Source organism: Gopherus evgoodei, chromosome 6 (genome assembly GCF_007399415.2).
Source record: "Gopherus evgoodei ecotype Sinaloan lineage chromosome 6, rGopEvg1_v1.p, whole genome shotgun sequence".
Taxonomy (NCBI): Eukaryota; Metazoa; Chordata; order Testudines; family Testudinidae; genus Gopherus; species Gopherus evgoodei.
Window position 1 is genome coordinate 7,997,972 of NC_044327.1, and position 14,223 is coordinate 8,012,194.

Consider the following 14,223-nt stretch of genomic DNA (forward strand, 5'->3'; position numbering starts at 1 on the left):
TATTGTGGGGACAAATTTTTTGCCCTGCTAGTGTCCAGAGAATTAAGTAGCATGTCCTTCAGGTGTATGAGGCTCAAACAAAGATGAAAAGGAAAAGCTTCCTGATTCAGGTGAAATGAAGAGCTTATTTTCCAGGAGAAATTTCTGATGTGTGAAGGAAACCTTGTTTTTGTAGGTTCTCAAATACCTCTGGCCATTGATGGGAGCTGTATCAAGATCAGTTTGAGCAAAAGCATTTGACAAGTGCAGATCCACAGTTATAATGACTGACTACAATGGAAAGAGTAAGGACCATGTCACTGACCAGCTAAGTGAACAGTAAGGCCTGACAAACTTCAGGAGGTCACTGAAGGCTTTGGATTTGCCAGTTTCAACAATGCCTTCACCCATGCCAAGGAGGCTCGGGCTGTTACTGCATGAGCAACAGACACTAAATATGCCTGCTAAGGAACTGTATAGCTTATGGGTAGACTTGCGTCTTCTGTCCAGGGAATGAGTTTTCCGTAAACTGCAAATGTGATCTGAACTGGAAACTCTGGATAAAGTCAATTTTATTTTATTTTATTTTTTTTTTTGTAAAAGTGGTACATTTGGAGGATCTTTCTAAATTTTTTTAAGTGTTGGATGCATGTCACTGATTGGAACTTTCAGGATTTTTCTGTTCCAAATGCATTATGGGTCACAGTAATCTTGGCATTTACAGTGTGCACCAAGAAACAATCAGGTAAGACCCTAAGGATCCCTCAATCTATCAGGCTTAGTCACTTTCCAGGCAGCTTTAGGCAAACAGCTCATCCTCCTCATTTGAATTCCAATCCTCAGTCTCCCATTTGGAGACAGGGAATTCTCTTTTAGGTCTAAGGTGCTACCTGGTGTCCTTCTATGGAGAGGAGGGGACTTGGAGGATGGGGTAAATGCCAAAGGAAAGCAGGCCAAAAACATGCACAGTGCTGGGCAGACATATGATCTGGGGCGAGAAGGGGGCAGTTATATGGATGAAGAAGGGATGTTAATGGAGAGATCCCACCTTACAGGTTAAGGTCTAAGAAGTGACCTGGCATAGATGAGACTTCCAGACTATCCAATACTAACACCTCTCTGGGGTGAGAGGTCTCCTTGAGGTGCATGGACTCCTAGCTGTATAAAGGTCAAACCAAAGCCTGAAATGTAGAGTACAAGAAGATCTGGGGACAGCACTGGGGCATGGTTCTGCTAGAGGCCTGAGGTATGTTAACCTGAGACTCTGCTGTTGAGTCAGTCATAGACTGGTTGAGAGACAGGTGTCAAAAGAGGAGCAAAGAAGTGTTTACGGCCTACTGAGCTGGTATCAGTGAAGTATCTTCTATCCAGTTATGGAGTAAGTCATGTCCTTACCCCAACCCCCTTTCTAGGTTCTGCAGAACTGGACAGGAAGGTTTTACAGAGAAGGGCAAGCTGGGCTATGCTGCACCCACCATTTCAGGAAGCAGCAAGGAGTAGGCATGCTAAATCGCTTACTTGAGCAAGGGCATCATTCGTGGCCTGGGTCCAGATGGAAGTCAAGAATAAGGAAGAGAAAGATGAAAAAAGGAGAAATCCCAGAGTGAAGCCATCATAAGTAGTCCCCATAGCAGGGAGGGAAGCCTCTGCAAACAGGTGGAACACAGATTTGTTCCGGAACCTCATTTACTATACCTAGAGGGAGGTTCTGGGTGGCTAGGTGTTTTTTCAGCAAAACTACACCATTCCAGTAAGTGGACAAATCCTTCCTATTAGCAAGTTTGAACTGGTAGTAAAAGCACGGCAGAGGTCATGTTGCCATTAGACCTTTAACTTTTGTAATTGCTCATTTGTGATTTTAACTATGCACTAAACATTGGATTGCAGAAGATTTTAGCATGTAATACAACAAGAAGTGGTATGTCTATTCAGTTTATTGTGTTGAAAGACCTACTAAAGGAAAAAATCAATATGCAAGAAAAACACATACACACCCTATTATGAAATCTTGAAGACCTGTATGTTCTTGGAGATAGATTGTAAACAGCATAGTCTCCAGGGTGTTTAGAGTCTAAAAATAGCCGCACATCTTCTATGTTATTTTTGATGGCAGATTCTACACCTTCTGCTGGAAAGGACATCACTGAAAACAGAACACCACCAATGTTTGAGGTATCAACTTTTACAAAACCACAGTTAAAAACAATCATTAAGAAAGATGAAGCTATCATACCAGCAATTCTGGAAGTGATATACGATATATCCAAATCTCCCTTTGCATAACTGCAAAAAAACAAAAAACAAAAAAAAAACACCACGTCTACATTAATATATTTAAAAAATGAATTCATTCAAACGCAAATAGAAATGTCTGAAGCAATAGTTTATTCTATTAATGCGCTAGTATGGAGAACATTTTTCCATTTGGGAATATCTTCAGTAAAAGCTCTGCTAAAAGCAGGATGGCTGTGCACTGCAGGGTAAGGCAAATAGTGCAAGACCAAATACATTTAACTAAGAAAGGTAGCTGTTGTGGAAATCTATTAGATTTTCAAATGGAGACTTTAAAAAAAACAAAACACAAAACAAAAAGAACAGAGACAGTTCTTGCACTTACACACAAAGAGGCTAACGAATCTTAACTAGTGCAGTTCCTGCCATGAGGGCAGGGGACTGGACTCGATGACCTCTCGAGGTCCCTTCCAGTCCTAGAGTCTATGAGTCTATGAGTTATGACATATGGTAGCATGACTGAAGCAACCCACCAGCCTATCAACTTCCAGCTATTCAAATCTTTTTATCAGTATCTTCCTATGTTAGGTACTTTTATGGACCTCATTACTACAGTATCACAGCATCTCAATCTTTAAAGAATTTAACCTCAACACCCTGTGAGGTAAGGAAGTGCTATCCTCCCCATTTTACAGATAAGGAACTGGAGCACAGAGATTAAGTGATTTATGTAATGGCCACAGGAAGTATGGGGCAGAGGAGAGAATTATACCTAGGTCTCCCAAGTCTCTGACTAGCACCCATCCTTCTTCCTTCCTACACAGGCTCTTATTTCCTAAGCAGTAATTAAATGTTTCCCATTTTATGATTTATATTTGAGTTCTATTTTGAAGACTATCTAGTAGGTAAATTGAATATTTAAGATGCACCTTCGTTCCATGAAAAGTAGCCAGTATGAATTTACAGAAGATAGATCATTGCTAAAAATGAAAGGAAGAAGTTATGTATATACAGCATTTGAACTGGAAAGTAGCTTTTGCAAGAGAGCTTCAAGACATGAGCAAGGTACCGTATTGTATTGCACGTGAGTGGGCCACATATGTAGTAAGCTCTTCAGTGATAAGTAGGCAGGCAAGAAAACACTAAGGAGGTACAGAAAACTAGATCAACTAGTTGTTAGTATTTGGACAATTTGTTACAGGGGGGTTTAAATCTGTCTACAAAATGGAAGATAGATTACTACTGTTACAAGTCACTTGTAACCTATGGTTACTCTAAGAGGGAAAAAAAGGAGACATCACCATAGTGAAGCCTTCCTGCAGAACAGAGAATAGAATAAATGCTAGCACTAATCTTCAGAGATTCTGTCTGCTCCTGGGGACTTTGAAACTAGGGGGCAGTTAAAAAAAAGTCCAAAACAAAAACACTTTGCATTTTTGTAGCACTTCCCAACCCAAGAGCTCAAACTGTTTTATGACACTTGATAGCTCCCTTCTGAGGTAAATTCCTATTACTCCTATTGTACAGATTGAGGAACAGAAAGATGAAGCAGAGATGACACACTCCAGGTAGAGGTCTGATCCAGTCAGGAATAGAAACCTGATCCCCTGACTTCCATGCTGGTGTTTTGCCCACAAGAGCACCCCTCCTCTCAAAACAGCTTGGATGGACGAGGCGCACAGACAGAGAAAAATGGAAATCTATTTTCTATAGGTAAATAAGGTAATGAAGGCACATTTCTAAGGGCATGGTACAGGCCAGTTAAGACAGACTCCTCTAGACAACACTTCATTTATCATTTACTGAATGTCTGCTCTAGATGATCAAGCAGTGTTCACTTGACCTTCAGCAGAGTTAAATCAATTCACCCATGTGCTGAAAGGGCAAGTGTTCTAGCCATAGCAATATTTATGCCTTTTTCTGGTGGAAGTAGCCCACTTGTCAGTCTTCATGCACAGTGGGAAACCTAACAAGAAATGAACAGGATGGATAAAAATCAATGATTTTTTTAAGAAAATAAAAATGAAAATAAAAATCACATTTTTTTAAATCGGTTTTTTCCCTCAAAAAGCATTTTATCAAAAAATCCAATCTAAAGATACTTTTAATTAAGATACATTATAGCTCAAAGATATCTCATCATGGAATAGGGATTATAAATTCTAATTCTATAGTATGAGACAATATATTCATGTAATGTTTACGAAAAGTTTTGTAAATGAATTCCAGTAGTTCATGGATTAGAGACCCAATCTTATGGGGTTTCAGGGTCTTCTATATAGATTATTTAGTTACTCTTTCTATCTACCCAATAGGGCTCAGTGCTCTGTCTAGAAAAGGAGTACGCCAACCTATGGCATGCATGCCAAAGACGGCACGCGAGCTGATTTTCAGTGACACTCAAACTACTGGGTCCTGGCCACCAGTCCAGGAAGCTCTGCATTTTTATGTAATTTTAAATGAAGCTTCTTAAACATTTTAAAAACCTTATTTACTTTACATACAATAGTTTAGTTATATATTATAGAAAGAGACCTTCTAAAAAGGTTGAAATGTATTACTGGCACACAAAACCTTAAATCAGGGTGAATAAATGAAGACTCGGCACAGCACTTCAGAAAGGTTGCCGACCCCTGGTCTAGAAGATACCATCAGAGATGCTTAGGTTTTGCAATTCTCAAACCGTGGATTTGTCTCTCTCAAGTGTTGTCTAGAGGAGTCTGTCTTGTTAATAGCAACAATGTTTTTAAATAAATAATAAAGAGGTAAGAAATAAGAGACCTCAACCTTATTGTCCCTCTGCAAATTTGTGTACACAGAGTCAAGTTCGCGAGCTCTGATTATGAGCAATGGGCAAAGCAAGGAGGCTGTCTGTCCAGGTGCCCTACTTGGGGGAATTCTGCTATACATTGCAGGAAACCATTCTACAGTGACAAAGATTCATTTAATTTAAAATGTTCTTTTCCAATTTACCTCCTATGACATAGTTACCATAGTAATTTTTACATTAGTTCATAGTGATGATGATATTTTAAATGGAACACTACATACTGGCATAGTCGGTCTCAAATTAGCACCAGCAGGATGCGTTTTGTAATTTCAATGGGACGCTTCTGACCTTCCCTTTTAGAAATTATCAAAACTGATGTTCTTCCTACTTACTTGGCCACAGACTGGATAACTTTAGAAGAAGTATCCTTGATGTTTGTGAAAAATCGTTCTGTTCCACCTTTGAGAATATCAAAGAACCCTCCGTAAGACTGGTCAAGTTCTGCAACTGTCAAGCCTAGAATTACAAAACAAATCTAAAGTTACAATTTAAAACAAAACAAAGAACGTAATGGAACTGTGATCAAATTTCTCTGCACGTGGCAAAATCAAACTGAACTGCCAACAACTTAAAATGTACAAACATAGAATCAGCGTTCCTGTCATGCTCAATCCCAAAACGAAACTTTCAACTTCTGAAGAACAAAACTACACAACAATATTTTTCTATGTTTCGAACTATGGTTGTAAACTAGAATAGTCCACAGGTATTATATTTATAAAACATGTAACAAACCATTTTACATCTCTTTATGAAGGAAAGACAGACCACCAAGTGTCTGGCTGTTTGCATTTCTGTCATATCACTGTTTAAATCAGGGGTCTCAAAGTCCCAGCCCGAGGGCCATCTGTGGCCCAAGATCCTCCCCACTGCGGCGCACGGAGGAGACACTGCCGGCAATGTCTGCTGCAGGTGCTGCCCCTCGCAGCTCCCATTAGAGGGATAGAGATACCATCACTAGTTGCCAGGCAGAGTCAGCCATGTAGGCAGTGACCCTTTTTTCCACAATTAATATAAACAAGTCAAAATACTGACCACAGATATCTGACACACACCTTGCTGCATTCTGTAGGTTTCAACTGCTCAGTCACTGAGCTCAAACATCAACAAACTGACAGAACTGTAGCGTTGCCAGGTGTCTGGCAAACACTAAATACTTTCTGGCAGGGGAAGAACTGTATTAAGTTGCATGACAGTTTTGTTATTTCTTAGAAATTCGAAATAAAAAATACAATATAAACATTTTCTTTTCTGACCATCTTCAGTGACATTATTGGCCTGCTGGGAGGACTTGAGGACTGGCACTGGCCCTAAGGTAAATTGAGTTTGAGATCCCTGGTTTAAATTGTGGCATGCTGCCTTCCTATTTAGTGCCATCATCCTGATATGTAGTATGCCACTGAAAGCTTACTTGACTGTATGCAGTACATTTTACAGCCATTTCTGGTTTTATCTCGGAAAGTTACATTTGTTACCAGGAACACTAGCATTTCCTTTTATCATCCTCATCTGTTGGACTATATCCTGTTAATATTATTGTGTAATACATAAAAAAGAGTCCTCTTTGACCCTGTGTGAACCAGATGGCCAGACAAGCATTTGAAAACACAATCTTGTTATGAAGGAAGATACTGTCCCCACTTTATTCTTTGTGAGATGAACTACTAAAGTATTTTATTGGTAGTATACATTTACCTCATTTTAAAGTTCCCCCTTCAGGTAAATTAATATTTGAATATATACTTTTCTCTCAAGAGCTGCACAGAAGTCATGAATAAAATAACTTAAATCAAGGAGGAGAAAAAAATTGCATGCAGTAAAATTATTAACATTTCCAGTCTTTTATTTTAGGTGTAATATATCCAGTTCCTCAAAGCATTTATGCGCATGAAGTTAACAGTTTAATATTTAGCTGTGAAATCAAACAGGACAGAAACTTATTTCCATTAGCAAGATTATACATATTGGACACAAAAAATGATGTTTTGACTAAGACCAATTAACAGATTACTTTGAAGAACTGAAGTTCAACCAAAGTAGGCTATTATCTGTTTTTAGCATAATATATTTCTGAAGTGGAGGTTTCTATTTGAGTTTGTTTTTTGGAAAAAATGACGTTTCTGATCCTTAACCAATCTATTTTTATGTTCTTATAGCATGTTCCAAATTTTATATGAATCTTCTAAGTGCTGCCTTTTCCTTAGCTGCTATTATTTTTATAAACTGATTGTTTCATTGTACAGATAAGTCATTTTCATCTAGGTGTTTCATCTAATTGTTTTATTCCAGAGGTTAACAATGCCATTTGGTATCAGCTGTTCCACTTTAGCAAACTGAGTCTTCTCTCTCTTCTTGTGAGAAGAATGTAAGGAGTAAATCTTTACATTTGCATGTATAAACATGAAGTCTATTCTGAAGAAGGTGGAATCAATCTACAAATGTGAAGTCCTTCACAAGAACTATATCAGTTGCTTAACAATAATCATTTACTTAACCTAAGTGGTTTTCATGAAACAAGATACTTAACATCAGTATCACTCAGGAGAAATGAACATTTCTGCTAAATAAGTTCATTTAAAATTTCAAGCCCACCCAGAAGTTTTCACATACCATAAACATAACTAGTTTGTATTCAGATGGTTCGTGCAGAGATGCCTATCACTGTACATACCTGCATTGTACATATTGTTGAGCTGTCCTGCAGGCTTAGAGCCCTGTGGCAGCAAACTTGTAGACATTCTAGGCACAGCATTGTTTCCATAGCCTCCATTTTGTTCCAGGAGCTGCAAAGAGTCATATCCATCAGGAGAAATTTTTTTTAAAGTTTATATACAAACACCATATTGGTAAAGGACAGTTATAAAACTTAAGTTGCTGGGTCCTCACTATTTAGCCCTGAATGGCTGTTTAAACTACAGAAGGACAAAAAAGTGTCACTAGTTTTGTTTCAGTGCATTAGGCACCATGACAAACAGGGTCAATATTCTTTAGTTCGGCTCTCAGCCCAGGTTTTTCTGGTAGCCCTGTACACTGTTACTGCTCAAAGTCAGCAGTAAAACTCAAGGTTGAATGGAAGGAGTATCAGGATCTTGGCAGGAAAATCTCCCAACTGCACTGCTGAAATACAGATACCATGAACTCAACATGTTAGCAATAAGGTGGCTGCCTTGCAAACCTAACCCTAATTTTTCTAAATCAGAGCTAAACTTACCCACAAGGACTCAACTTTCTTGTACATCACAGATCAAAAACAAAAGGCTAAGAAAGATGGCCCAGCTTTAGAAGAGGGTGATATGGCACCTTTACTCCAGAGCAGTGATACTCAGACCTCAGTGGTTCGGGAGCCAAATTACGATCAACATTCCCCAGAAGAGCCACAGGAGTGTCAATTCATTGTTTCATTACTATTTTTATATACATCTCATCGCAAAATAACTGACCAAGTATTCTACAATTGGTTAATAACATAGAAAAGGCATCTTGATTGGTTAATAACTTAGACTGGTTAATAATTAAATCATTCAGTGTTTTAATATCACGTGTTGCAAAGAGCCACAGGAGTTACAATAAGGAGCCATTTGCGTCTCCCGGGCCTCAGTCTGAGTATCGCTGCTCCAGAGCAAAGGACAGAGAACACATGGGACAGCCACGAATTGGGTCACCTGAGCAGAATCCTACTCCCACTTCTAGAGAAGAAGTCTTTACAAGTGTGCAGAAACTTCCAGTGCTTCCTTCTCTCCCACTTCCCCTAAAGCGGGAAACACTCCTCATGAAAAAAGTGTGACCACCAAGGAGGAGACAAAAAAGCAGCAAGCTTTATCTAGCAAGACAAGCTTTTGTAGCCCACATCATATGTTTCATTTAGGTCACTGCACCTCAAGGAGGCACACGGACAGAAGTGTACCCTGGAGTTGGCATGAAGGATAATTTGAACTCCAGGAAATAGGGCACTTAGATTGCAATGTTTGGGGACACATGCCTAATGTCCAGATTGGCTCAGCCAAGCGTATTCACCTAGGCAGAAATAGAGGGGGACCACATGAATGCAAATATGGCCAAAGACACCAAGGGAGACTGCTTAAAAACTGAAGATGGGAAAAAAAAACATAACAGTGAAAACAACAAGTATTTCCCAAAGAAGGAAGGGAAAAACCAGAGGAAGCACAAACAGGTAGACTGGGCTGCACACAGTCTCCTTGGCAGGAAGGGGAAGCAAAAAACACACTGTTACCAAGGCCAGAAATCTGAACCCATATGCAAATACTACATTATTTTGGATCCAACCCATAACCTACCAAGTGTAAACTTGCAAACAGGAATGTAACTGTAGCTGTTAAAGAGATTTTTCTTGGGGAAGCTAATCCCGAAGGTTGAGAGACAGAAGAGGGCTTGCCATCCAAGAGTTAAGGACCAACAGCAGCCTCTACTGCAGAATCCCATACATACAGAACGAACAGTGTAGGTCTACACTACTGCTTAAGTCAATTCAACTCATGTCGCACAGGGATGTGAAAAAGACACCTCCGTGAGCAATGCAAGTTATAGCGAAACTAAGCACTGTCCACACTGGCGCTATGTCAGCAGGAGACGCTCTCCCACCAACATAGCTTCCACCTCTTGCAGAGGTGGAGTAATTTATGCTGTCAGGAGAGCTCACCCATTGGCACAGAGCATCTTCACCACATGCATTGCAGCTGTACCAATGCAGCACTTCTAGTGTAGACCTGCCCTTGGTTAAACCAGTGCAGTAAAACTAAGGCAACTGACTGCGTGGACTCTTACTTGAGTTCTGCAAAGTTTAAGGTTTTGTTTCTTTTACAGACAGCAGCAAAAATCACAACAGTTCGAAAGGCTAGTCTGCTTGCAGAGTTGCAGCAGTTCAATTGAAGGTAAGATTTACTTAATCTATTTACTTAAATCTGTGCAAAAGGACACTCAAGTCGACTAGGAACAGGTTTAAGAAACTGAAATAAGCAATCCTTAAACCAAAGTAAAAGTCCACACAGGCATTTGCATTAACTGTACCAGTTTAATTAAGCTGTTGTGAATTTGTGTAGGCCTAAATTCACTGTCACATATTAAACTCCTCCCCCTACGCGCACACCATCACAACCACTACTTCTCAGGTCAATTTCAATCACATCTGACATGTGACACTGAAGATCTACCTCCAGAAGGAATGCTGTTGAGATGAAGATGCTTCCAAGAGTCTGACAATAAACAGGAAGAACCATCATTGGTTTGCTTTTAACATATTCAGATGAGAAAGAGCTTTGAGGCTGGGATTTTCAAGCCATTGTAAGTGAATTATGCACCCACTGAATTTCTATTGAAATTATGCACCTAAATCCCTTAAACTCATTTGAAAAATCACACTGCAATCATTTTGATGGCTGTTTCAAAATTCTTATTGATTGAACTTTGGGAAAAGAAGGATTATACTCTTTGTAGCACTCCCGTACCTCTGTGATAGGAGATTTAGGATTCACGTTCCTGGCAGCTGCAATCTCCTGCAGCTGATTCACAAGTTCAGTGATTGACAACCTCTCCTCTGGATTCACCTTCAAAGTGGAACCTAAAAAAAAGATAATTTAGACATTACAACAGTCCTTTTTTGATTGCATAAATCTGTTCTTTACTCAGTGGATTCAAGTGCAGCATGATCATCAATAGTAAAGCATGCAGAAAAACCAGGGAAACAGTAAACCTGTACCCAAGTATCATTCGCCTTTAACAAGCATGTGTGTGTTAAGAATAAAGATTTTTGTGATGAATCAAGATGACACTTTTAAAGAAAATACTACAAGATCATTAAACTTGAAGAAATGTTTAAAGGCAACTTAGAACTCACCCCATTTCATCAGAATTTTAACAACCAACTGTAGTAGTTCACCTGTGTCTTTTGAACTTTAGTAAAACAAAGTTTCTTAAAAGAATTTCAAGGAATCCGAACCAAAATGCAGAATATTTCTAGCCAATTTATCAAAATTCTAAGATTAAGTATTGAAAAAAAAAATCAGTAAAAAGCCAAAAGGTTTACAATCAAAAATCTAGTTCTTAACTGCATGTAGGAAAGTTTGAAAGTTCATCATATTGATGTCACACAGCTAAAAATAAACTAGTCATATGGTTTATGATGCCACCTTCAATGGGACTGAAAATTCTGATTGATTAATCCCACAGTACCTAACATTTTTAAATGATGAAATATGTAAGGTCCACAAAAGCATCAGAATAAATGAACAAGATTTTAAACTTACGAATGAGATCATGGAACACAGTATATCGAGTGTCATTCTGAGGAACAGAGTATTTCCCATTGACTATGCGAAGCTTAGCCCCATCTTCAAATGGATGTTGCCTAAAGCACAATAAATAAAGGATACAGCCCAAGGCCTACACAGAAATAAAGGCAAACAGTACAGAAAAGTCAGTAATTCGAAAACCATTTGAAGTTGAATTCTAGATATGAAACTGATTAGAAACTGGAACAACTCTGATCAAGCTCAAATCTAAAATAACTTTGCTATATTAACTGCAAATTGCTTAGTCATGGAACCCAACACTACTAACAGTGTTTCAGCTGCCTACCCTCCTCCTTTCTAAACTAACTAAACCCTTGAAGTTTCATTCTTTAGGATCAAAGATTAACAACAAGACTAACTGTTTCTTGCAGCATGAAGACTGTGGTACAGTTTTGCCATTATGATTAAAGGTCTGCTAGTTTCCTCAGTCTCAGATTTTTTTTTTTTTTTAATTCTCTCCAGGTTGAAGGATTTATATTATAGTATAGTATCAGAGGGTAGCCGTGTTAGTCTGGATCTGTAAAAGCAGCAAAGAATCCTGTGGCACCTTATAGACTAACAGACGTTTTGGAGCATGAGCTTTCGTGGGTGAATACATCTGAGGAAGTGGGTATTCACCCACGAAAGCTCATGCTCCAAAACGTCTGTTAGTCTATAAGGTGCCACAGGATTCTTTGCTGCTATTATAGTATAGTATATAAGTATCAACACCTTTATTATATATGCAGCAAAGTGTAGCACAACGGTTTTTAAAGTAGGTGCTCCAAAGACAGAAAAGTTCTATTTTTATGGGCCAAATTGTACATTCATAGTTTCTGTGTAAGTCACTCCTACTTTAAGGATTTGGTCCTCTCTTTGTACTCCTAATTCAAATTCATTCTGTTACTAAGTACATAATAGGGTAGGTTGTCAAAGCGCAAATCACTATTCAAACAGCATTCCATCCAAAGCCTCATTTAATTCTTTGAATTGTTTACAAATGATTCCAGAAGAGAGAATTGAAACCTCAATAAAACAACCATCTACTGAGGCCAATGAGTTTGGGGGACTCAGTTCCATATCTGAAAATGGATACCACACAATTTGCCCTGGGAAAGAGCACATGTGCCTAAAGTCAGGATTGAGTTCTACTGTTGCAAGAATCCAAGAATAATGGGATGAGTCAAGGAGAACGTTTTACTTAATGTTTTCTGGTAAATTTGGATACCTCGATTAACATTAGGTACAAAAAAAACTAACAGAAGTGGTGTTCCTATGGTCCATCTACTGTAGTAAGAGGTCTTAGAAAAAGTGTGCCCTGTGACAAAGAGGACAGCAAGATTTTCAGAATGCTTCTAGAAAATTGTGCAAAATCCCCCTGGAGGAAATTTTTTTCTTAACCCTGCTAGCAATCATCTCACATACCAAGCCATGGTGGCTACTTGCACCAATAGAAGTAAGTCAAGCACCTGAAGAAAGTGGCTAAAATAGCGATTTAGCTCCTTCCCTCTCAATCCTATCTTATGCCAACAAGTTACAAGTTATCACTTTATATTCTGTATAATTTTAGCGCTGTTTAAGCTCTCGTGTCATCTTTTCCTGGAAAGGGTGAAAAGTATCACTCAACTGGCCATTATTTTATATGAGCACCGTAATCAGATCCCATTTTGTTCTACCAGATTAAGTTCCAGTGTTATTTTATTCTCTATATGGAAACTTCACAGTCTCCTGATTATTTTTGCTGCCAGTCTTTGGACAGTTTCAGCTACCTCCTTTTCAAGCGATGATCAAATTGTAGCATTCAAAGCCAACGTGTATCACTGATTTGTAGAACACCTATGCAATGGTATTCATTATTCTCTTTAAAATGCAGTCTAATATCTTGTTAGTTATTCTGATGGGTGCTGTGCATTGAGCAGGCTGCCTTCCTTCACCTGTCCATAATGACACCTCAGTGTACTTTGTAAGGTCTCAGTCATTCAGAATCCATAAATGTATATGATTTATTTAAGTTATTCCTTCCAAAGTGCTTTCACTTACAGATATTTACTTTGATAGCTATCTGTCACTTTGATGGCCACCTACTTAGCACACCTACTTGTGTTACACCAGTGAAGTTCTGTGTGCCTTCACAATTTTCACTAGTCTCTGAATTATGAGCATAGTAAATTTTGCCCAATATATTAACCAAACAGTTTCACTAAAGGTCTCCTAAAATCTTAAGATATAAATCATCTTTCCACAAAGAAAAAATAGTTTTTAATTCCTACACTTGCTTGCTCTCTTAACCAGTTTTTAAAACTCAAGATGCAACACTTCACCACCCTGTGGTTTCCAAGTTCCCTTAATAGCCTCTTCCTTTATAAAAGTCCTTTGTCCATCTACATTATATCCAATCACTTTTAACTGAGAATTCTCACAAGCTAAAAATGGTACAATTCACCATCATCAAGAACATGCTTAATATGATGTTACATTACTCAGTTCTTTGTAGTTCTCTCTGTTACTTTGTCTGGTACTGAAGAAATGCCTAGAGTAATTCACAGAATGACCCTTAGTTGCCTATGGATACAATGTGATGCTATAACTTGGGCCAAGTGACTTCATTTCTCTAGGCCTCTGGTTACCCTCATGTTCTGTCTGTCTTGACTATTCAGGCTGTATGCAGAGACTCTCACTGTGTTTGTACCCAGCCCAATGGGTTATCTGTTGGACACTGAGTCCCTATTGTAATAAAGATTAATACTGGACGTCTGGAGGGTGACTATGAAGTTGCACTTTTGTGTTTGCAGCTCAGTTAGCCTGTTTTTGTTTCTGAATTCTTGGATGAAGGCTATCTAGCCTTGGCTGACTACAGTTTAATTTTCTAAACGGTTTATTTTTGTACAAACACCTTTG

General features: G+C 38.7%; 1 protein-coding gene across 2 annotated transcripts in view; it reads right to left on the bottom strand.

The window, feature by feature from the left end:
* Nucleotides 1–14,223, bottom strand: part of GAK (cyclin G associated kinase) — a 111,899-nt gene that overhangs the window by 54,979 nt on the left and 42,697 nt on the right. For both annotated transcript variants that reach the window (XM_030566388.1, XM_030566387.1), the window contains exons 8-13: nucleotides 11,302–11,437; nucleotides 10,504–10,616; nucleotides 7,713–7,824; nucleotides 5,374–5,497; nucleotides 2,213–2,262; nucleotides 1,974–2,122 (exon numbers count right to left, since the gene is read on the bottom strand). In XM_030566388.1, the coding sequence (XP_030422248.1) occupies nucleotides 1,974–2,122; nucleotides 2,213–2,262; nucleotides 5,374–5,497; nucleotides 7,713–7,824; nucleotides 10,504–10,616; nucleotides 11,302–11,437 (684 nt within the window). The remainder of the gene's footprint in view (nucleotides 1–1,973; nucleotides 2,123–2,212; nucleotides 2,263–5,373; nucleotides 5,498–7,712; nucleotides 7,825–10,503; nucleotides 10,617–11,301; nucleotides 11,438–14,223) is intronic.